General features: G+C 39.6%; 1 protein-coding gene across 1 annotated transcript in view; it reads right to left on the bottom strand.

Moving 5' to 3' along the window:
* Positions 1-14,404, bottom strand: part of TEKT4 (tektin 4) — a 50,296-nt gene extending 35,892 nt beyond the window's left edge. The window contains exon 1 of the mRNA XM_027863220.1: positions 13,805-14,404. Coding sequence (XP_027719021.1) covers positions 13,805-14,338 — 534 coding nt within the window. The 5' untranslated portion in view covers positions 14,339-14,404. The remainder of the gene's footprint in view (positions 1-13,804) is intronic.
* Positions 14,405-24,197: the final 9,793 nt, after the last annotated feature.

Genomic DNA, 24,197 nt, shown 5'->3' with positions numbered 1-24,197 from the left:
TGCATTAACATTTTCTCTATCACTTTCTTAACAATCAGCTAACTTTCTAGATAAACAAAACAATAAAGGAAACCCTGATTTGTAGAATTTACTGATTTCTGAGATGGAAATGCTCACACTGAAAATTTAACAATTGAGTCTCAAAAGCCAGTATGAGCTAACTCCAGCACACCTGTGACTGCAGACTTAGTATTCTATCACGACATAAAGCCAGTCATTGTCACCAATTTTTCCCTATGCCCATTGGAGAATGTGGGATTTCCATGACTTGTTTAACCTGATAAAAAAGAAATTACTTCCCCTAATTTAATGGGGGTACTGTAGGACTGATCAAAAAAAGTAAAGAAAAAAACGCCACAAAATTATAATTCTTCATTTTAAAAGATAAGGAAAGAAATAACATAGAATGCCCTTGAAGTTTAGGGTAATTGGAAGGATGTCCTAATAACCAGGGCAATCAAAACTAGTCATGTTTCATTGCAAAGGAGTGAACTCCTCACTGGAAATGTTCAAGCTGAGGATGGATGACTAACTTTGGTGGATATTTTTGAAGAGGCAGCATCATATCATGGAAAGAGCATTGGCCTTAGAATCAATTAAAAGACGTGCGTTTAAGTTCTAATTCTGTTACTTTCTAAATGTTATCCTGATCATGCCCCTCTAAGACTCAGTTTCTTTATCTGTAAAATGGGAATAATACTTGTATCACCTACCTCACAGGGCTATTATGAGAAAAGTGGTCTCTAAATCTCAGAGTATTATAAAATCATAGGATACAGAGCACGAAGAGATTTTAATAAAACAAAGGAGTCGCACTAGATTCTGTGAAATTATCGCAGAGGAAATCTCTGCTCTGAAACTACCCTGACAGTTGTTAAGTCACTTTTCTCTGAGTCTCAGTTTCCCCCTGTGTAAAGCTAGGGTCTTGGACTCTCTGAGATCCTTTCTGTCTCTAATGATCTATGACTCTATAAGACTAGCAATCCTCCAAGTGTGTTGGTTTGGAATATAGACAGAGCCAGCTCAGAAAGGGTCTCAGAGAACTGATTGTTAAATTTTCAGTATCGAACATTTTCGCCTCAGAAATTAGAAAACTACAAATCAAGGCTTGCTTTATTGTTTCGTTGATTGTCTAGGCTTAAGAAAGTGATGGAGAAAATGTTAATGAAGCGGATTAAGTTTAAAAGTGTGTCCTGCAATTCGGAGAGCCAATTGTTAAACCTTTACCAGCACATTCCTGGGTAGGGGCACTTGGAGATTAGTCTAGGAAGAGGAGGTATGGGATTGCACTGGGAATTCTTTACTATCACAGTTGTATTACTTTCACACTGTAGCCCCTGGGAGTGCCTTTAATACTCTTCCCAACCCCAGCCCATGCACCTGTGTAAGGTGCTAAGTCAAGGAGCAGGCTTTTTCTCTGTTAAGTGGCCAGTGATTCCATTGTGTCTATGCATTAGGGTTCTCAGGGCTCCTATAGAGTTATGCAATGTCACCTTCTTTGAAGTGGGAATGATAGCAAGTTTCTTCTGACTACTTTTGGGCTGCCATTGGAAGAGTATAGAATGCCTACCTTGTTTATGTAAGGGTAATGGAAACCATTATCAGCCAGGTAAGTGATTTCAGGAGGGACTCTGCGCACCATAGACACTCAGTAAATGAGCAGATCTCAAACTATGCACAGATGGAAGAATTATTTGGGCTTGGAAGCAGACATAGGTCAGTTTTCAGCTGATTGCCCAGTTAACAACAACACCAATAATAATAATAATAATAATTAATAATTAATAATAAATAATAATAATGATAATAATAGTCTTCATTAGTGGCACAAGTGACAATCAATTGAGAAAGTAATGAATGTTTCAGATTCCAAGGCTGAGGCTGCAACTTCTTTTTATGATTCTGTGTAGTTCCAACACCAGCAGGGCTAGGGCTGCCCCTGATGGTCCAATACAGGCCATAAATCCATCCTTAGGCTGGCTTTATATTGATGAGTCTCTGCTGTGGAGGCCCAGCAGAAATATCCTTTCCATTTTTAAGACCGAAATTTTGTGATTCACTTAAATTTATGGGGCTTGTTTTCTGGTGAGTCTTAAAGGAGATTAAATTGTTATGTCACTCCCAGGGTTTGCAGGCTTTATGCTCACAGAAGTAGATTCCAACTTTGCCATCCTGAGAATCAGATAGACAGTGGACTTATTACGACTCCTCTTCATGCTCATGCTACGTTCTTTTGAGGTTATCATCTCCATTTTACAGATGAGGGGACTGAGGCCCATAAAGGAAACAACTTGCCCAGAATAACATAAACATTTGACCCCTTGGTTGAAATTAGAGTTTATGTCCTTCCAGTAGGGACCACAAGTACTCCTCTGGTCTTAAAGACAGAGAGTTCAGGGATTTAACAGCATCACAGGATTTCAGAGTTAGAAGGCACTTCAGTGGTCATCTATAATAGTCTAACTCATTTCCTCTACAAAATGTAGCATAACCTCATGGGGGATAAATGGCATCTCAGTAAAAATTATTTTCATAGGATTATAGCTTTAAAGCAGGGAGAAACTCAGAGGACATCTAGACCCATATGGGGTCTTGACCCACAGTTTAAGAAGTCCTGATCTAGACCATCTAATCCCCTAATTTTCAAGATGATTATTGATGATGATGATGGTGGTGGCTCATATTCCTATAATAATAATATCGACTTCTTGCTCATGAATCTTTTTTTCCCACAGTTCTTTATGAACATATCCAGTAAAGCATGGAGGCATCATGATTGCATAGGGTGGTGGGTGTGACCACACCAATGGAATTTTGTTCTTGTGGTCTTGAAGTAATAATAACATAACATTATTAAGTATAATCATGGAGTGTCAAGTTGTCTGACTGGTATTATATCCTTTTTGTTCCCTCTTTCTGGCTAGGTTAGGCAGAACTGAATCCTTCCCATGCCTATTTCTTTGGGAGGTATTTAGGGTGTGATCTTATCTCCTCCACACTCCTTTCTGGAGTCAGTTTGAACTGACTCAAGAGAACTGATTGTTAAATTTTCAGTGTGAATATTCACATCTTGGAAATCAGCAAACATTATAAATTAGAGATTGGTTTATTGCTTTGTGGTTTGTCTAGACCAGTGGTATCAAAGTCAAATAGAAATGGATCCCTGAAGGCCACATATTGACCTAGAAAACCACAAATTAATACTATCTATATTGCATTTCATTTTAAAATGAAAAAATTTCCCAATTATATTTTAATTGGTTTGGGCTGTTTGAGGGAGTTTTGCTAGCTATTTGTGAGTTTGACAGCTCTGGTCCGTCTAGATTTAAGAAAGTGACAAAGAAAATGTTAATGATATGGTTTAAACCTAAACATAAGCATGCATATTGGGAGAGCCAATTGTTAAATATTTACCAGCATACCACTTCCCCATTCCATCTAGAGATTTAAAAAGCCACACTTGTTGCAACAATTAGCTTGATTTTTAGCTTAGAGTCAATATTATGACTGAGAGGCCCACATGGTCTTCTTCCCCTTTGCAAAGTTTATAGCAGACAAAAAGTAGTGTAAACATAATAGCTCAGAGCCCCCAGTTAAGCAAATCCCTAACATTCAGAAAGAGATTTGGCTCTTTAAGATTTTTTTTTCATCTCCAGGTAATTCCTGGCCTCTCTCTATTTCAGGCAAGGTATATAGAGAAAATATTTAGATAAAAGAATCAGGCAGAATACATTACAGCATCTGTTACTAGAAAGGCATGAAGAGGGAAAGTTGAGGAAAGAACAGCCCTTTCTTTTCTTTTTTGTTGCTCTTCTCTCAGCCCTTGAAAAAATGAGTAGCTCACCTCTGTTCTGAGGTGCCTGGAGAGGCCTGAGGGCTCACCTGTATTTCCCCTTTCTAGGACAGCTCATTTCTTCTCTTGGTTACTTTTGTCTATTTTGCCCCTATGCCAACAATTCTTTCTAGTTTGACTTGGTAATTGTGGGTAGGAAAGAGAATATGCCCATTCCTCCCTTCTAGTCTGTTCTTTCCCAAGCTGTGTGTCTTTCTTTTACAATTCCTGGGAATGACTCTAGTTCCCCCTTCTAGCTCAAAGATCACAGTATTCTAAATCTTTCTTAGGGTTTTCAGGAAAGACTTATCCCTCTGAATCTCAGAGTGACATTCAGTTATCAAACAAAAATAACACCAACAATAACTCACTCTCATTGTGCTTTCTAGCTTACAAAATTATGATTATTCCTACTTTATAGCCAAGGAAAATGAGCCTCCTTGGAAAAAGTAGGTGCCTCACTGTATTATAGCATGATTCCATAAGGAGTCATGACTACATGAGCTATTGGACTGAGTTAAAGGAAGAGCCAGAAACTGTCCCTTCTTGTAGCAAAAAGATACTGCTACAAATATGGTTCCTGCCTTACCAGGGCTCAAAACTCATGCACAGAGGGCTATTAAGTTCTGTACTGTGTATTCAACACTGACTACAGGTAAGCACAGACAGTGTGAGCTACAGGAATTAAAAAAAGGGGAGGAAAGGCATGAGCTAGGAATTCTTATGAGAGATTTCCTGGAAAAATTTTTCCCAAAGTTGAATCTGGAGAATAATCAGTAGCATTTGAGTAAGAGGATAAAAAAAGGAAGGGCATTTTAGGTTAGAGAACAATGTGAATGAAGGCACAGTGGGAGGAATGAACTGGTTGTATCTAGAGGATGGTATGGTGGGGAAATGGACTTGGTCAGACTTGAGGGCACATGTATGGGAACAACTTGATATGAGGCGAGAATGGAGGACTGAGGCTCGCTTGTAGAGGTCTTTGATTCCAAGACTGAGGACTTTTCATTTTGTCCAAATATGGATGTGGATATGGAGGCAGTGAAGGATTTTGAACACCAGAATAATGTAGGATCACAGATCTAGGAAGGACCTAAGAGGCCACCAAGTCCAGCCCCCTTCATTTTTACAGATAGGGAAACTGAGGTCCAGAGTAGTTCAGTGATTTGTCTGTCATGCAGTAATATCTATGAAAGGAAAAAAGTTTAACCAAGTCCCTCTGCTGAGAGAAGAGAAAAGAAGAGAAGAACATTTATTAAATGCCTACAGTGTGCCAGGCACTGTGCTAATTGCTTTATAAATATTATCTTCTGAGGTAGGGTTCTTTCCACAGTACCACAGAGCTGTGCATTAATAAGTGCCTCTGGCAGTCTGTGTCAGTTGGATAGAAGAGAGAGAGAAAAGACAGGGAAGTCTAATCAGGAGGATTTAGTCAAGGTGAAGTAGAATGGGTTCAGAAAAACTTGGGAAGATTTATATGAACTCATGCAAAGTGAAGGGAGCAGAACCAAGAGAACATTGTGCACAATAACAATAATATTGTGAGGATGATCAATGGTGAAAGACTAAACTATTCTGATTAAGACAATGATCCAAGACAATTCCAAAGGACCCGTGATGAAAAATGCTATCTACTTCCTGAGAGAGAACTGATGAACTCTGAATGCAGGTTGAAGCATAATTTTTATACTTTCTTGATTTTTATTGTTTTATTTTGTTTGTGTTTTCTTTTGTTAATATGGAAAGATGTTTTGTATGACCCCCCATGTATATAATAGAAATCAAATTGCTTGCCTTTTCAAGGAAGGAAGAAGTGTGGGAGGGATGGAGAGAATTTAGAACTCACAGTTCTTAAAGAAATTATTGTTAAAATTTTTACATTGAATTGGTAAATATTTAATGAAATAAATAAAAGTAATTTTTAAAACTAGTCAAGATAAAAGGTGATAAGGGTCTGAACTAGGATGAATGCACCAGAAATGAAGAGAGGCAAGTAGATATGAGACATCTTGAAGAAAAAAAGTAACTGGTCTTGGGACCAGTGTTTCATGGTGGATAGAGGGAGTGAAGGAGAAGGAATCATTGAATATGACTCTGAGACTTCTAGCCTGGAAGATCATAGCACATTAATAGTGAAACAGTAGTTGTAAAGGGGATCCAGTTTGGGAAAAGGTATTGGGTAAGGAAAAGATAATTGAGTTTGATATAGCTGTTGTAAGAATCAAATTAGATAACACATGAAGTGTTTTGCAAACTTTAAAACACTATATAAATGCTAGTTATTGTTACTGTTAGTATTACCTCATGATTCTTCCCCAGATAAGCTAGGACATTGCTTCATAATTATTAGCAGATTTTTGCCTCTAAAGACTAGCAGCTGAAGCCTCATTTACATGCATAAAGGTGGGGACTTCAGGAGTGGAGAGGGAGGAAGGGAGAGAATTTGCAACTCAAAGTTTTAAAAATGAATGTTAAAATTTGTTTTTACATGTAATTGGGGAAAAATAAAATACTAAGAAATAAAAAAAAAATTGGTCGGGACTTCACAGATGATGAAAAATTACCTGCTTGGAGTCAATGACTTTACACACAGTGATTCATAATGGAACAGACAAGTTCCTGACCTGCATGAATTAGGCTGTCTAAGGGCCATGTTCAAGTCAGGGGCAGTGTGATAATGAAAAAGAGCCCTGGAATTGGAGTAACAAGATCTGGGTTCAAATCCTGACCCTTCAGCTTTAGTATTTTTGTTACCTTGGGCAAGTGTCTGGACTTGAGCTTTGTCATTTGTAAAATGAGAAGATGAACTAAATGATTCCTAAAGACTCTTCAGGTCTTTAATCCTTTGATCCTTTAGCCTCTTATTCCAGGCTAAGAACAGTAAACACAGGAAATGGACAAAAGAAGAGACATTGACTTACTGTCACTGATTTTTAAAGATGTTTAAAACAACAGGAAGGGAGGAAATATGAATTTATTAAGTGACTACTATGTGCCAAACACCTTGCTAAGCACTTTTACAAATACTATCTCATTTGGTCCTCACAACAACCTGGGAGGTAGGTGCTACTACCATGCCCATTTTGCAGATGAGGAAATAGAGGCAGACAGTAGTTAAGTGACTTGTCCAGGGTCACACAGTTAGTAGGTATCTGAGGCCAGATTTGAACTCAGGAAGATGAGCCTTCCTGACTTCAGGCCCAGCACTCTATTCACTGAACCACCTAGCTGCCTCTAATAATCTAAAAGAGGAGGTGGAAAGAAGCCAGAAAGCCCTTTGGTAGCAAATGTTCAATTTGATTGTCAAGCTGGGAGACGAGGCAGCCAAAAACATCACCAGTTTACAAGCTCATTTGAAAAACATTATGGTAGAAGGTAAGATAAGACTGTGAGCATTACCTCATGAAACATTGAAAAACAGTCAAGGAGAAAACATGTACGTGAAGTTTGCTGTGAGATCCAGCTAAGTCATATTGTTCAGAAATCATTTGTGGGTAAAATTGGAAGGAGGACAATAAATATGGAATGGAACATGTTTGCTGGCATTTGGATAACAACATATTATCCAGGTATGATGATGGAGCCATCGCTTTTGGACACTACCATCTTGTTACCCAACATACCATTTAAGGAAATAGGGAGGGCACTAGAATGATGACCAGGAAAGATTGGTAGACCACACCAGGTACACAAATAGAAAGTCCATGACCAAGGCAAACTAATTTTAAAGGCATTGGTGGGGGGGGGGGGTGATTTTTGAGATATTGAAAAAAATTTCCACCAAAATGGGATAACTTAGAGGTGAAGCATTTCTCTTCCTGCCCTCCCCCACAAAAGGCAATGGAAAAGCTAACAATAATTACTGATTCTCAAGTCTATTTTCTTAGCTTTCTAAACTGTGAAAATGATCTGTGTGTGCATGAGGTGTATCTTTGATGAAAACATGAGGAAAGCTTTGACCAAACAATTTTCTGTAGCAGATATTGATGGCTACACTATTAACTTCGAGGTGTAGAAAATATAAGATCCCACTGTGTATTTGTGGATTAGAAAGTTTTAACTTACAACTACTTTCTGTATCAACACTGATGTGGAAAGGGGCAGTTCCCCGTATTACTATTATTAGAGAAAGTGAGGATGGAGAGGATAATGCTTAAGCCCAAACAAATGAATCAAGAACAGTAAGGATTTTAGGTATGAGAAAAGAAATCTCTTGGGGACTGTTAGTGGAAATGATCTATTACAGTGGTCCTCAAAGTATGGTTCTCAGACCCCTGGTCAGTCCCAGAAAGCCCTTTATGGGGTCTTTAAGGTCAAAACTATAATAATATTAAGCTGTCATTTGCCTATTAAAATATTCCTCTTTTTTCCAAATACAGAAAAGGAGAACATTTTGATTTGGTAAAACAAAATGTAACCTTGAAGATTCTCATCCAAGTGTCTCCCATGGAGAAGTTAAAATTACATAAGAATGACAAGTATGTCTACAGAAACAACTGCTCAGTAATCTTCAAAGTATCTCTATCAGTCCAGATATGACAGGTTAGTAAATGTTCACCTAAGATGTTCCCTAACTTTATGGGCCGACTTCAAACAGAAGAATAGTTCCCCATTAATAGCAATGTTTTCCAAGTATTTCTTCCTGCAGATGAAAATATATTAAGTGCATTGAGCTCTGGAACACTGCAAAATATCCTCAGTGAAGTGAGTAGCTATGTAAGGGAGATTAGTCTGATCTGGACAGGAAAAATCATGTGAATGAAAAAGGCCTGTTATGGTCCAGGGGCGGGGAACCTGTGGCCTTGAGGGCACATGTGGCCCTCTAGGTCTTCAAGCATAGCCCCTTCATAAAAGAATTTTTCTGTAAAAGTTGGACTCAGTCAAAAGGCTGCACCCAAGGACCTAGAAGGAGACATGGCCTCAAGGCCACAGGTTCCCTACTTCTGAATGAAATGCAGCTGAATGGGCACCCCATCGACTGAATACACTTGTATGTATGTATATATTTATGCATGTGGAGACATACATAAGGCAAAGGTTGGTATCTGCCTCACTCCAGGAAATACACACATTTGTAAAAATCCACATGGGTGGATACATACGTGTACATGAAAAGGAGACACAAAGTTTAAATAAAAAAGAGAATCTTTTCTGGTTTTCCATCTGTGCTTCTTTTAATAGCTGGAGGAGGGGCATATACACGCATCTTATCAAGGTGCTGTAAATAGGTTTATGAGCTGGGCTAATACTTGAGTAAGAGAAGAAGATGAAATGGAATCTTATCTGGGAAACTGTCCAGCACTTTGAATGATCCTAAACTGCTCACTACTGAAAAAGCCCAGCTCCATCTCTTAAATTCCAATATTCTCCCAGTGACATTATATGACTAAAAATTATGCCATGATCTAGGAAAAGTTAATATTACAAGTAACCTAAAGGATAATAGAAAGATGCATGGTGGGAATAAATTAGATGAATTGGATTATGAATAATGGGTTGCATGTAAGACATGTTCAAAGGTTTAAAAAAACATGTATAGAGTGAAAACAAGATGCTCTGGTCACATGACAAGAATTAAGGCCAACAAATAGGTGGCCTTAATGAAACATTTCTGCCTTCCAGATATTAAAAGAACCGAGGAAATGCCTCCAGCCCCTTGGGTGGATCCTCCCTTGAGAATTGTGGAAAGACATGAACAAGAACCTCCTAAGATCAGAAGGCAACATTTAGGATGTAGAAAATAAACCATATTGAAGTAATTATGGATGGATCAATGTGACAAAGTTATCTGTGACTCTAATTAAAGCAGTGTCCAATCATGACTTGAGAAGACTGATGGTGAATCATTATCTTCCACCTGTAAGCCAAGAGGTGATGGATTATAGGTTTCAAATGAGGCATTTATTTTCAGATATGGCCAATGTGTTGGTTTGTTTTGTTTGAGTGTGTTTATTTAATTATTCTATTAATGTGGGGTAATGGGGAGAGCGATTCATTAGGATATGAGAATGATGTAAAAATATGATCCCAATATTTTTTTTTTACAAAATCTGTTTTCTTGATTCCAGAGTCTCTGTAAGGACAGGGGACATCTTTAATCTGAACTTTCTATTTCTTCCACTGCCTAGTACAGTACTCCATATACTAGGTATTTAATTACTAAATGTTGAATTGGATTGATTGATTTGCTTGATTTTAGCAAAGGAAAACACTCCCTGGGTTTGCTAGAAGGTGAGGGAGACTGAGAAAAGCTTCATATGGAATCTTCAAGGAATGAACATGACAGGTGCATCCTTGGACACTTTCCTGACTTATGGAGAATAATGAGTCATAAAACATTAGTGCTAGAACGGAACTAAGAAATCATTGAAACCAATCCACTCATTTTAGACATAAGGAAACTGAGGTTCAGGTTAAGTAAGTGACTTGGCCAAAATTAGAGCATAAAATTCTAGTCCAGTTCACTTTCCACGGCATTGGGATGACATTCTATGTACCACTATCTATGACCAGGGATAACCTTACCTGTGGAAAATACAAACAAAAATATACATTGGATAAGATGATGAAAGCTGAAAGCCTTTGGCCCTCTTGACTTTCCACTCTATGACTTCCCAACATTTGATGAGATGATGTTGTCTCATCAAATGAGATAATACTTGTAAAGTGCCTGGCATATAGCAAAAGCTTAATAAATGTCCCTTCCCTTCTCTTCCTTTTCTTTCCTTTCCCTTAGTACTGTTCTGTTTTGGTACCTGAAATTTTACCAGTAGAGTTTTATTCCTTTGGATCTTGGAGACTTTTGGGGTTTTGATGGTTCCTAAAGAAATTAGATACCTTCAGGAAAGAAAACACCAAAAACCTTATCAACCATCAAAAACAAACTCTGTCCTGTGTCCTAGTTTATATTTCAGGCACAGGTTAACCCTGTGGATTTACTTTGGGAAGCCAGAGTTAGTATCTGATGACAGACGAAGGTCCCAAGTTCAGGATCCTCTGCTGGAAGAGGGCCAGGTCCTGAGAAGTAGATAACCCACATGTCTGATGGACAGAGGGTTTCTCTTTACTTGCTACAGGACCTGAGATTGGTTTTGTCCCCTACAGAGCCACAGTTGCTGAAACATTCATGTTCACCAGCCCCAGGGATCATTATAATTCATCTCTTAGACTAAGGATAGAAATGAGGAAGCTGCCTTGGTGGTGCAGTGGGGCTAGGGGGAAGAACCAAACCTAAATTGCATAAACTGGAATGAGTTGCAGATAGTGGTTGTGGATTCTGTTGCCCTGGAAACCATGGTCCAATCAAATCTATGAGCATCCTAAATTATACAGTGAATAGGATTTCCAGGTAACACACTTTCTGTGGGCCAAGAGCATGGTGACAAATCCTATCAGATAAATGATAGGAAAGTATAGAGCAGAAAGACATTTTAAAGACCATTTCTGTTCCTTTAACCAAAGTGATAAGAACTCTGGGCTGGGAGTCAGGACAGTAGATTTCAAATCCCTTTCAGTCAGAAATTGACTATATGAATTTGGGCATATCACTTCCACTCAGACCTCAGTTTCTTCCATGATATGATGAAAGGGTTGGAGTAGATGACATTGAAAGTTCCTTCCAGCTCTGGCAGTCTATGAATTAAGGAGATTTGAGGTAATGCATTATTTTTCCTTCTTTGAATATCTAGCATAAAATGTGTTTTACTGTCCTTTAACTGTTCTATGAGTGTGAATGCCACTTAACCTTAAATTATGAGCTTCCTGAGAATGCGGATCTGCCTTTCAGGTCTATCTTTCATCTCTCTCTCCTGACAGCACAGCTGAGCACAAGGCTGGGCACATGAGGGAGCTCCTTTGTTATCTGAGTTATTGTTTACATAATGTGACAGAGGAAAGTACAAAAAAGCTGGAACATTAGAGATGGAGGGGCCTTTAGAGATCATTTCATAGTCCTCAGAAAGAGGTTAAACCAGCTTATCCTGACTCATACAGCACAATGAATGTTAGAACCAGGACTGAAGCCCAAATCTCCAGAGTTCAATTCTCTCATTTTCTTTACTATGTCATATTTCTTTCCCCAATATTCATTTAGATTGACTAGAAAAAATGTATTTTCCAACAGAAAAGCAGCATTTTAAAGAGGAGGGAACTGAGGAACAGAATGGAAGTGACTTGCTTAAAGTTATAGTGAGTACTGGTCCTAATATACATTTGGGGATAGAAACTAGGTGGCACAGTGGGTGGAGTGCTGGGCCTAGAGTCAGCAAGACTCTTCTTCATAAGTTCAAATTTGGCCTCAGACACGCATTAGCTACGTGACTGTAGGCAAGTCACTTAACCACTGTTTGCCACAGTTTCCTCATCTGTAAAATGAGCTGGAGAAGGAAATGGCAAACCGCTCCAGTATTTCTGCCAAGAAAACCCCAAATGGGGTCACAAAGAGTAGGACATGACTGAAAAATGACTCAACAATGAAAAGGGATGGAAAAGATCTTATTTAACATTGAGGAAACTGAGGCTGAGTGGTTAAGGGACTTACCTAAGATCACACAGAGAGTAAGCTGGGGAGCAGGGATTTAAACTCATGTCTTCCACTAAAGTAAAGTGTGTTCCTTGACTCCCTCCAAAAATTTGGGAAACGGATGAAAGGAAATGAAGGAAATGAGGCAAACTTCATGTGATATTACGCATAGGGGACCCTGGAACAGAACCTGGGTTTTCACAATATAATGAGCCTTGAACTTGTAAATTGTGTCCACTTCTCCTCCCCACGCCCTCTACTAGGATAGACATAGCTAAGGACGGACAGAGTCAAAGCCCAGCCTGACCAGAAGCAGAGAGACCCAGAATCCCATGTAGCTTACATGTGCGTAGTAGATATAAGGAAAGTTGAAAAGAACCTTGAAAATGCCTGTTCATAAACCTCTCATGGGGAAACTCCAGGCCAGTGGGGGGAAGTCACTTATTTCACCACAGGAAGGCAGCCACCAGACCAGGGACTAGAACTCTGGACTCCTGTCTCCCAGTACCCCAGCAATGTGTGAACAAAGGAGACAGGGGAAAGTAACAGACCCAGAATCTTCATTGTTCGGTGAGAAGAGTTCTAATCTTACTTCTTATGCTTACCTATGATCATAGGCCATTTAGTTTTCCTGGTTTTTTCTCTGTGGAATAAGTGATTTGGACTTGAAAATGACCTGTAGACTGTCCCTTTAAAAGGTCTTGCCCAACAATTTGTCAGCCCCATATTCTGACCACATTCTCTCTTCATTTTCCCCCATCCCTCCCCACACATTCAAGAGAGACACAAGTACCTGCATGTATCTGACCACAACAGAATATTCAGTATACTAATTTTGGCCCCACCTAGTTATTGACAAAAAACAGTGTGAAATTGGGAAAATCATGGTGCGCTGTCCAGAGAATGGAATTTGGAGGCAGAGAACCTAGATTTAGATCATTTATCCGCTATATGCTACCAATGTGACTTCTGGGCAAGTCTCTCTAGCCCTAATTTCTTCATCTGTTTAAGGAAAGTGTTGGACTAGCTAACCTTTAGGGTCTCATCCTCTATAAATTCTGCTTTCATGTTCTGAATTTATCCTTTTAAGCCCTCTAATGCCTCCACCCCTGTTCCTTCCAAAGTCATCAATAAAACCTCAACCCTGGCCCCTTCTGTCAGGGAGAAGCATGCTGTAGGTAAGTGGAACCCTACTCCTAATAGGTTTGCATTTTATGAGATGGCAACATTACCTCCAAAAGTAATGAAAGTCAATTGGTGGATGAGAGGGCACAGATGCCCTTACACAGACTGGTCTGTGGACACGCGACCCTGGGACGCTCATTCACCCTAGTCATTGGTGTCCCACACAGGCCATGGTTAGGAAAATAGTAACTTGGCAGCTGCCTCAGAAGTGGGGAAGTACGACCCATCCCTCTAGCCACCCCCCAGGGGATGAGGGGACTAAGCACCTTCAACAGCTCCATTTCCACGACATCCCTGACCAGGTCTGGAGGTTGTCTTCTCTCCCGGCATTGCAGGTTGTCTGTGGCAATGCTGAAAGGCACTTCAGTGGCATCCAGAGCCCTTTCCAGCCTCAGTTTCAGACCAATCAGTAAGTCCGTCTCAGTCTCGAGGTCCTCGATCTCCCTTTGTAGCTCTGACTTCCAAAAATGTATGTCTTGTAGTCTCTCCCCTACCTTCTTGGTGGAGTCCTGCTGCGTGCGCTGGCTCAGGGCCTCTGTCTCAGCTGCCAGCTGCTTGGACTCATGCCGGTTGCGCTCTGAGTGGTCACGGTCAGCAAAGGCCTCGTGGTAGCGGGTGTAGTTGTTCTGATACCATTCTTCTGTTAGGTACTTTGCTGTCCGGAAGCCAGCTGTGGCCAACCCTGAGGAGCTGTAGGGCCCTGTGTTGCGTTCGATCTCATAGACCTTGGGAGGAAGGTCACAGACCTGCACGGACTGTGGGGCGGGCTCCTGGGTGACCAGGATGCCTGACTGTGGCATAATCTCTGAGACAGATGGCTCCCCTTAAGGCAGGGAACAGAGAGAAGTCTGGCCTGGACTGCCCTGGGTGCCCTGACTAAAGCGACTTTCATCTCCTAGGAAACAGACACATACTCAACTCCAGCGTCCTGTTGCTAGGTAACAGGCTTTCCCCTCTCACACACAAGTGCTATGGGCACTTGGACAAGAGAGAGGAAAGACACACAGGTAGACTTGCTGTTCTTAAAGGGCCAAATAATGAGTGTCACACTATTAAAGAGTGTGGTATCCCTGGCTCTTTAATGATGCAGGGAGGTAGCAGGCAGTAGGGAGATCTTTTAGAAATTCCGTCACCTCCATACTCACTGTCAAATGGACTGAGCAGATCCAGGGATTGTGGAGAGTAGCCAAGCCAAACTCTGGACACTTGCTTCCCTTTAGAGAACCACTCTGGCGGATTCACCCTGCGCTTTTTGTTCTGCGACTGAGGAGTCGATCTCAATCCTAATAGCGAATCATTGCTATAATGGGTAATGAAATCTCCTATAAAGTCCATTTTCGAAGCCAGTATCTTATGCTTTAGAACCTCTAAACTTTACACATTCAATAACATCCAATAGTGATTATTCCCTATCGAGAGGCTCTGGCCAGTACTAGTGTCTGGGGGAGCAAAAGGGACATGGTTGCATTGCTGATGGTACTAAAATATACTCAACTACCTAGAAGGGGCCTCAGAGATAATATTATATAGCTGTATTGTTACTGAGGTAGAACTGAGTCCCTAGAATGTCTGATGTCTCCTGGCTAGTAAGCAGCAGAGACAGGATTTTAATATAACTCTTCTAACTTCAACAATTAAAGTGAGCTTTCCTCTAGACTAGGAATTTACTTTTTTTTTTTTTTGCTGTGGATTCTTTTGGCAGTATCATGAAGTCTATAGATGTCTTCTTAAAATAAGATTTTTAAATGCATAAAATAAAATATATAAGATTTTAAAAGAAACCAGTTAAATTAAAAAGAAAAATATAATTTTCCCCATCTAAACTAATGGACCTTCTGAAATCTATCCATGGACCCCATGGGGAGAGGTGGTACCAACTTAAGAACCCTTGATCTTGGGCTCCCTTAGGATTGATGCTGTGATAAATCTGTGATATCAATGTGGGAACTTCCCTCTCAGGGATCCAGATTGCAACCCATCCATGCCTATAATACCTGTTGACTTATGTTCTCTTTTGCCTCATGGTGAGGATACAACCACCATGCTGGGGCCTCTTTCTAGTTTCCTTGACCTTGGGAGGATGCTGATGAAACACACTGGCTATCTTTGTTCATCCTTGCTTTTCACCACATGATCAGCTCCTACTTTCTTTTCAAGTCCTACATAACACAGAACATCATAAATGAAGTTGGAGAATCTACCTAATGAGAGAATAGAAAGTTCCTTGGAGCCAGACAGATTGAGGAAGTCTTGGAGGGACTGGGTGACAATTTGACTTAAGCCTTGAAATATAAGTAGGATTTCAACACAAAGAAGTAGGTAAGAAATAGGTATCCCTGGCATAGGGAGAGTGTGATTGCTAAATTGGTAATAAATGCTTGTTGAATCAATGAATCATACTACCTGAATTTCACAACACCCTGGGGAGGGAGGCAGCAGGAATCCTCTCTTGGATCATATACCCAAGTTACTATTACCAGTGGTCACAAAGTCCATAGGATGGGCTCTACCTTTGCTGAGATAGCCAGCAGTGTGTGTATGTGTGTGTGTGTGTGTGTGCCTGCATCATACTTTCTGATAGAGCCCTCACTATTGTAAGGAGATAGCCCAATGCGATTGAAAAGACCCATGGTTAGTAACCAGGAGAATCTGGAGTTTGATAAAGGTTCAATCATTTACTGACTCAAAAACCTTACATAAGTATCTTCTCCTCTGTGGGTTTCATTTGTTTCCATCTTCTCAGTGGGAATAATAATCCTTGCTTTGCTTTCCTTGCTAGATCAAATGAGATTATTTATTCAACAAATAGTTAATATCAATTTACTAATATTCCCTAAATCATGAATGTCTTCCCCTTCTTAAACTATTTTAATTGAAATAACCATGTATCCTTCCAGACTTTGTTCCAATGTAACCTCTCCTGCCTTAGATGGTATAGCACCTCTACATATTATCTCTGATTTGTGTTATGTTACTGAGGCCCCAGTGTACAGCATCCTAGATTTGCCTTTTCTGATAACTAGTCAGTTGATAACTTCCATTGAACCAGAAAATCTCAGATTTGAGAGAAGGACTTTAGAAATTACCAAATCTGGGGAAGCTAGGTGGCACAGTGGATAGAGCACCAGCCCTGGAGTCAGGATGACCTGTGTTCAAATCCAGCCTTAGACATTTGACACATACAAGCTGTGTGACCCTGGAATAGTCACTTAATCCTGATTGCCTCTAAAAATAAAAAAAAAGAAATCATCAAATCTTACCCTCTTATTTTACAAATGAGAAAAATGGGGCCTAAAAAGGAGGCATGAATCACCCAAGGTTGCAACGTCAATTAGTAAAGCCAGATTTTGAATCCAGGCCTTTTGGCTCTAAGACCAGATCTCCTTTCACTAAGCCATTCTCTTTCTCATTAGGAACACATTCATCTTAAACACTTCATCTCTCTTGAAAATGAAATGTAAATAATTTATTTTTCATTCTACTCCAGCCAATGGGGGCTTTCAAAGGGCAGCAATCTCTATTTTCAATCAAGTTCATTTATGTTCTCATCTGACAAATTGCACTATTCTCAGAAAATCCCATTTATTGGTTCTGGCGGTCTACCTACAGGTTATCAAAACTCAGAGACAGAAGGCTCAGAAGATGACTTTGCAGGTAGAGACAAAATGATAGAGTGGAGAAGCACTCAGCAGAGTTCTCTCAACATTCTCCTCCAAACAACTTAAAAATAACGCCTAAAGTTGAATTCTGGAGCGGCAAAGCCAACAAGAGGTCAGAACAAGACATTCTTCCACCCCCAAACCATGTAGGAAATGGAAAGGGAGATCTCTGACATGGGGTGGAGGTTGTCCTTGAAGCCCATGCAGATGAAATACCAGTGGTGGGATTAGATGGTGGCAACAGAAGCAGCAGCAGTTTCAGAAGCTCTCAAACCAAATATGATAAAGGGACTTAGTAACTGGTAAGAAAGAAATTACAGGGCATGCCTGTGCTAGTACTAAACAAAGGACCAGACCCTGCTTGACAACTACATTGGCTATACCCACTTCTGGGTCATAGTTCAAGGGCAGAGAGGTACACTTTCAGTGAAAAGGGAGTAGAAGCCCCAGAGGGCAGTATAACTTCCAGCCCCAAGGGATCAGGGACCCTAAAGAACAGTATCAATTCTGATCCCAAAGGAGGGAGGGCACTGAAGAGCAGTATTGACGGCAATTCCAATCAATCAGTGGCCCTTCCTGGATAAGGACCAGAGTGTGGACAATGAGAGCAGTGACCATACCTCTCCCAAGGTCACATCACTTTGGAAGCACTGAAAAATTCCAAACCCCTAGAACTAACTTTGAAAACAGCAGTGAGAAAAAGTCTGAAGCCTCTCTCCACCCCCAACCCCCATCCACCCAACACTGGGAATAAAGTGCAATATTAACATAGAGTTCCAAATTAAGAAATAAGGTGGAAAAATGTGCAAATAAGAACAAAAGAGAACCAAACCATAAAAATCTACTATGGTGATAGGGAAGATCAAAGCACAAACTCAGAAAAAGATAATAAAGTCAAAACAGCTACAAGCAAAGCCTCAAAGAAAAAATGTGAAATGGACACAAGCTGAACAAGAATTTCTGAAAGAGCTGAAAAATTATTTTCAAAATAAAAATGGTAGAAATGAAAGCAAAGGAAGAAAATTATGAAAAGACAATGACTTGCTGAAAGAGGCACAAAAATACTGAAGAAAAAATACCTTAAAAGTCAGAATTCAGGGCAGCTAGGTGGCTCAATGGATAGAGCACTGACCCTGGAGTCAGGAGGACCTGAGTTCAAATCTGACCTCAGACACATAACACGTACTAGCTGTGTGACTTTGGGCAAGTCACTTAACCCCAATTGCCTCACCAAAAACAAAACAAAACAAAACAAAACAAAAACAAAAAAAAAAAAACAAAAAAACCCAGAGTTGTCCAAATGGAAAAAAGAGTTACAAAAATTGACTAACAAAAATAACTCCTTCAAAAGCATAAATGGCCAAATGGAAAAATGTGTCCAAAGCTTACTGAAGAAAATAATTCCTTAAAAATTAGAACTAGGCAAATGGAAGCTAATGACTTCATGGGACATCAAGAAACAATAAAACAAAGTCAAAAGAATGAAAAAAATAGAAGAAAATGTAAAATATCTCATTTGAAAAACAACTGACCTGGACTATGATCAAAGAAAGAGCCTAGATATCATATTTCAAGAAGTTATCAAGGAAAATTACCCTCATATCCTAGAATCAAAGGATAAAATAGACACTGAAAGAATCCACCGATCTCCACTTGAAAGAGATCCCAAAATGAAAACTCCCAGGCATATTATAGCCAAATTCAAGAGCTCCTAGGTCAAAGAGAAAATACTTGCAGCCACAAAGAAACCATGAAAATAACATGGACCCACAGTCAGGATCATACAATATTTAGCAGCTATCACATTAAAGGAGAGTACAGCTTGGAATATAATATTCAAGAAGGCAAAAGCACTAGGATTACAACCAATAATAACCTACTCAGCAAAACTGAGTATAGGGAAAGGGAAAAATGCAAGAGGAAAATGGATATTTAATTAGAGAGATTCCAAGTATTTCTGATGAAAAGACCAGAACTGAATAGAAAATTTGGTTCTCAAATACAAGACTCAAGAGAAGCATTAAAAGGTAAAAATGAAAGAGAAAGCATAAAGGACTCTATTGGGTTAAACTTATTTTATTCTTCTATATGGGAAGATAAACACATATCTTCTAAGATATTTATCATTATGAGGCCTGCAAGAAGGATTCTACATAGAAACAGGGTGCTGGATTGAGTCAAACATGTTGAGATGATGTAAAAATAATGGATAGGTAAGAAAGAATGCAAAAATGGAAAAATGAGGAAGGGAGAGGAAGGCTAGGGAAAAATACCTCACGTAAAAGAAGCACAGAAGGAAAAGCTTGGGGAAAATAGTTGGCGAGTGTAGACAATGTTTTAAACTCACATGTAAATTGGTTGAAAGAGGGAAATACACACACATACACACTCAATACATAATAGAAATCTATCATTTAATAAAGAAGTAAAAGAAGAAGGGGATAATGGGGGGTGAATAAAGAGAGAGTAGATAAAAGAAGGCCATGGTCAGAAGCAAAACAGACTTTGGAGGAAGGACAGGACAAAAAGAGCGAAAAAGATAAACAGAAGATGGTTCCTCCTATTGGTTCTAATTCTTCCTTACAACATAACTAATGTGAAAATACATTTAATAGGAATGTATATATATAGCCTATATCAGATTGTTTGCCATCTTGGGCAGGGAGGGGGAGAAAAATTTAAAACTCAAAAGCTTACGGAAGTGATTGTTGATAAATCAAAATAAATTAATAAAAATGTAAAAAAGATAAACAGAAGAAAATAAAATTGAGAAAAATGCACAGTTAGTAATCATAACCATGAATGTGAATGGGATGAACTCCCCAATGAAATGGAAGTAGCTAGCGGAATGGATTAGAAACCAGAATCTAATAATACACTGTTTACAGGAAATACAATTGAAACAGTGACACACACAAAGTTTAAAGAAGAAGCTGGAATGAAATCTATTATGCTTCAGCTGAGATTTAAAAAAAAAGCACTGGTAGGAATCATGATCTCAAACAAAGAAAAACAAATATACACCTAATTAAAAGGGATAAGCAGGAAAACTACATCTTGCTAAAAGGTATCATAGACAATCTATACTAAACATATATACACCAAATGGTGTAGCAGCCACAATTTCTATGGAAAATTTAAATGACTTACAGGAGGGAATAGACAGTAACACTCTACTAGTGGAGGATCTTAACTTTCCCCTCTCAGAACTAGATAACTTGAAACACAAAAAAATACGAAGTCAAGGAGATGACAACAATCTTAGTAAAGCTAGTTATAATAGACCTCTGGAGAAAAATCAATAGGAATAAAAAAGAGTATACTGTTTTTCTCAGCTGTACATGGCACTCTTACAAAAACTGACCATGCATGAGGGCATAAAAACCTCAAACCAAATGCACAAAAGCAGAAATATTAAACGAACCTTTTCTTTTTTTCCATCAAGTCAAGAAGCATTTACTAAGTATTGGGAATGCAAAGAAAGGCAAGGACAAGCCCTGTCTTCAAAGGGCTTACATTCCCATTGGGTAGACAACAAGTAAACAACTAGGGAGAAGCAAGATATATACAGGATAGATGGAAAGAAGGGAAGGGGTGCTTGGGTTGTGGTTCACATCATTGGAAGGAGGCCCTGCATGGATGAGATCCCAAATCCATTGAAGCAGAGAAGGAAAATGGCCTCAGTCTGCAGCAAGATGGAGTACCCTGAATACCCATAGAACCAAGAGAGGGGCCCATTGTCACAGTGACCAATAACATTTTCAGGAGACCAGAACAGTTAGGTTTTATTTTGTCTTCTCATTAGACTGTGAAATTCTTGAGACCAAGAACTTTCTTTTGTCTTTCTTTATATGGCCAGCACTTAACACAGTACCCTGCACATAGTAGGTGCTTAATAAATGCTCAATAAAGGAGTTAACATATGTAAAGTGCTTTGCAGACCTTAAGCACTATATAAATGCTGGCTGTTATTATTATTTACTGCCTGGCCACCTGAGCTTTGAGGTTTACAAAAACATTTATCCTGTGAGCTAGGTAGAACAAGTATCATTGTTCTCATTTTACATATGAGGAAAATGAGACTGAGGTTAAGCTCTTCCCTACTTGTCTATTTTCCAAATTATTCTCTTTCTCTCTCTCTCCATGGTTCTCTCCTTGAAGAGTCTGGAATCAATCTCAATCAAGAATGAAAAAGAGTCTATCTCCTCTCCATTGCTTTTGCACTCACTCTGCCCCTCACACAAACAGGTAGCATGGAGTCATTATTCTTTCTACCAATAAGGAGAGTCTTATGCAAATTCTCCAGGTTGAAAGTCTGGGTTACAGTCCTCTCCCCCCACTCCCCAAAATCAATCTCTGTGGTTCCCCTTCATCCAGCCTGAGCTTTAGCCTCCCGACACTATTCTTCCAATACTGCACCAACTTGAGTATTTGTCTTTTTTCCCTGACCTTCTTTTCTTCTCTATATAGCTTTAAAAAAATCTAAATTGCTTGGTGTGTTCTTTTGCATCTATACACATTAGGTTCTCCAAACAACTGCTTTTTTTCCCCCTCCTTAATTGAATTGTTTCTCTTTGTGTCTTTAGAATTTCATTTTTTCCTCCAAGTTCAGGGCTCTTCTCATTATTGGAAAGCTGCCTTTCTGGTATGCCTGATCAATGGAAAGACCTCTGGCTCTGGAATTGGAGGACCCAGGTTCAATTCTGATGCTTACTACTTGGATGACCTTGGATTATTCACTTAGCTCCTGTGTACCTCGGTTTCCTTCTCTGTAAAAAGAGGGGGTTCTAGGTGGCCTTAAGTCCCTTTGAGCTCTAGATCTAGAATTCTATGATCAGAGGTTTTCTATGTCCTCAGATTAACTGGAACTGGGTCTGCTGAGCAAAGGAAAGGAAAGGTCATCAGCCTGCATGGTCCCTATGCTCACAGCTGCAACTTCTGTGCTCCTGCCCCCATTCCAGACATAACCAGAGGCTGCTGGAGGCAACCTGTTGAGGGAGGGGCTTCTGCTCCCATCGCTGGCTGCCTATTGCTACTTAATCCTAGTGTAGAAACACTATTATGATTTTGGACAGGAAGGGATGGGAAAGGATGAGGGAGGGATTGCTGAAAACAAGGCTTCATTCATCTTTACTATTCTTTTGTAAGGGGAAACTGAGGCACATGTGAGTAATAATTGAAGAATAGGAGCAACTGAGGAACATCTGAGGATCATTGGAGGAACAATTTAGGAAGGGTTTTATGCAAAACATGGGGCAAAATACATTACCCTGATTATGGAATGTCTGGCAAAAGAGGTGGCTAATCATTCAGTAAGAATAAGAGATGACAGATGGATAGTGATACATTGGTAAAGTTGAGATATTTAGAGAGCTAGAGGAAGTGTCCCAGTGCTCTGAGGAGCTCTGGGGGATTTACTGGAAAACACAAGAATTATATAAGATGAGACTGATTGATGGAGGGGAGACAATAGGAAAAGAACTCACTAATGAAATCTCTGAGCCACCAAAGTACCAATTTAGGCACATCTGAGGGTTATCTCTATGGGAACAAAGATACCTTTGAAGATTTTGTTGTTTTTGTTTAGTCATTCAGTCATGTCTGACTCTTTGCGACCTCATAGACCACAGCACACCAGGCCCTTCTATCTTCCCCTATCTTCCAAAGTTTGTCCAAGTTCATGTTCATGGTTTCCATGACACTTTACATCGCATCTGCTGCCATCCTTTTTTCCTTTTGCCTTCAATCTTTCCCAACATCAGGGTCTTTTCTGATGAGTCCCCTCTTCTCACTATGTGGCCAAAGCATTTAATCTTCAGCTTCAGTATTTGTCCTTCCAATGAATAGGCTGAATTAATTTCTTTAACTATTGACTGATTTGAGCTCCTTGCTGTCTAAGGAACTCTCAAAACTCTTCTCCATCACCAGAATTCAAAAGCATCAGTTCTGTGGTGCTCAGCTTCCCTCATAGTCCAACTCTCACAGATTATCTTTGTATGTCTCTCTTGAATCTTGTGTTTGAACCTCAAATTTTCTGTTGAGGTCTGGTCTTTTTATCAGGAAGGTTTGGAATCCCCTATTTCGTTGAATATCCATCTCCTCCCCTGAAAGATCATGCTAATTTTTGCTAGGTAGTTTATCCTTGGTTGTAATCCAAGCACCTTTGGCTTACAGAATATTATATTCCATGCCCTAAAGTCTTTTAATGTAGAAGCTACAAGGTCCTGTGTAACCCTGACTGTGGTTCCACGATATTTAAATTATTTCTTTCTGGCTGCTTGCAGTATTTTCTCTTTGACCTGGTAATTTTGGTATTTGGCTACCATATTTCCTGGCATTTTCAATTTGATATCTCTTTCAGGAAATGATTGGTGGATTCTTTCTTTCTTTCTTTTTTAATGGTAATTTTTATTTTTATTAATTTTTTTGTTTTCAACATTTACTTCCACAAGATTTTGAGATCCAAATTTCCACCCCATCTTGCTCCTCCCCACATGCCAAGATGGCATGCATTCTAAATACCCCTTCCCCTAGTCTGCCTTCCCTTCTATCTCTCCCCCCACTTCTCTTATCCCCTTCCCCTTCAATTTTCCTGTAGGGCAGGATGGGTTTCTGTACCGCATTTCCTGTATTTCTTATTTCCCAGTTGCATGTGAAAACATTTTTTTTTAAACATGTGTTTTTAAAACTTTGGGTTCCAAATTTTCTCCCTTCCTCCCTCCCCACCCACCCTCATTGATAAGGCAAGCAACTAAATATAGGTTATATATGTGCAGTTATGCAAAACATTTCCATAGTAGACATGCTGTGAAAAACTAACTCTATTTCCCTTAATCCTATCCTGCCCACCCATTTATTCTATTCTTTCTTTTGACCCTGTCCCTCCTCAGAAGTATTTGCTCCTGATTACCCCCTTTCCAAATCTGCCCTCCTCTCTATCATCCCCCTACTCTCTTGTCCCCTCCCCCCCATTTTCCTGTAGGGTAAGACTGATTTCCAC

Source organism: Vombatus ursinus, unplaced genomic scaffold, assembly GCF_900497805.2.
Source record: "Vombatus ursinus unplaced genomic scaffold, bare-nosed wombat genome assembly UNPS02014770.1, whole genome shotgun sequence".
Lineage (NCBI taxonomy): Eukaryota > Metazoa > Chordata > Mammalia > Diprotodontia > Vombatidae > Vombatus > Vombatus ursinus.
The sequence above is the reverse complement of the archived record's forward strand: the minus strand, read 5'-3'. Positions and strand labels throughout refer to the sequence as shown.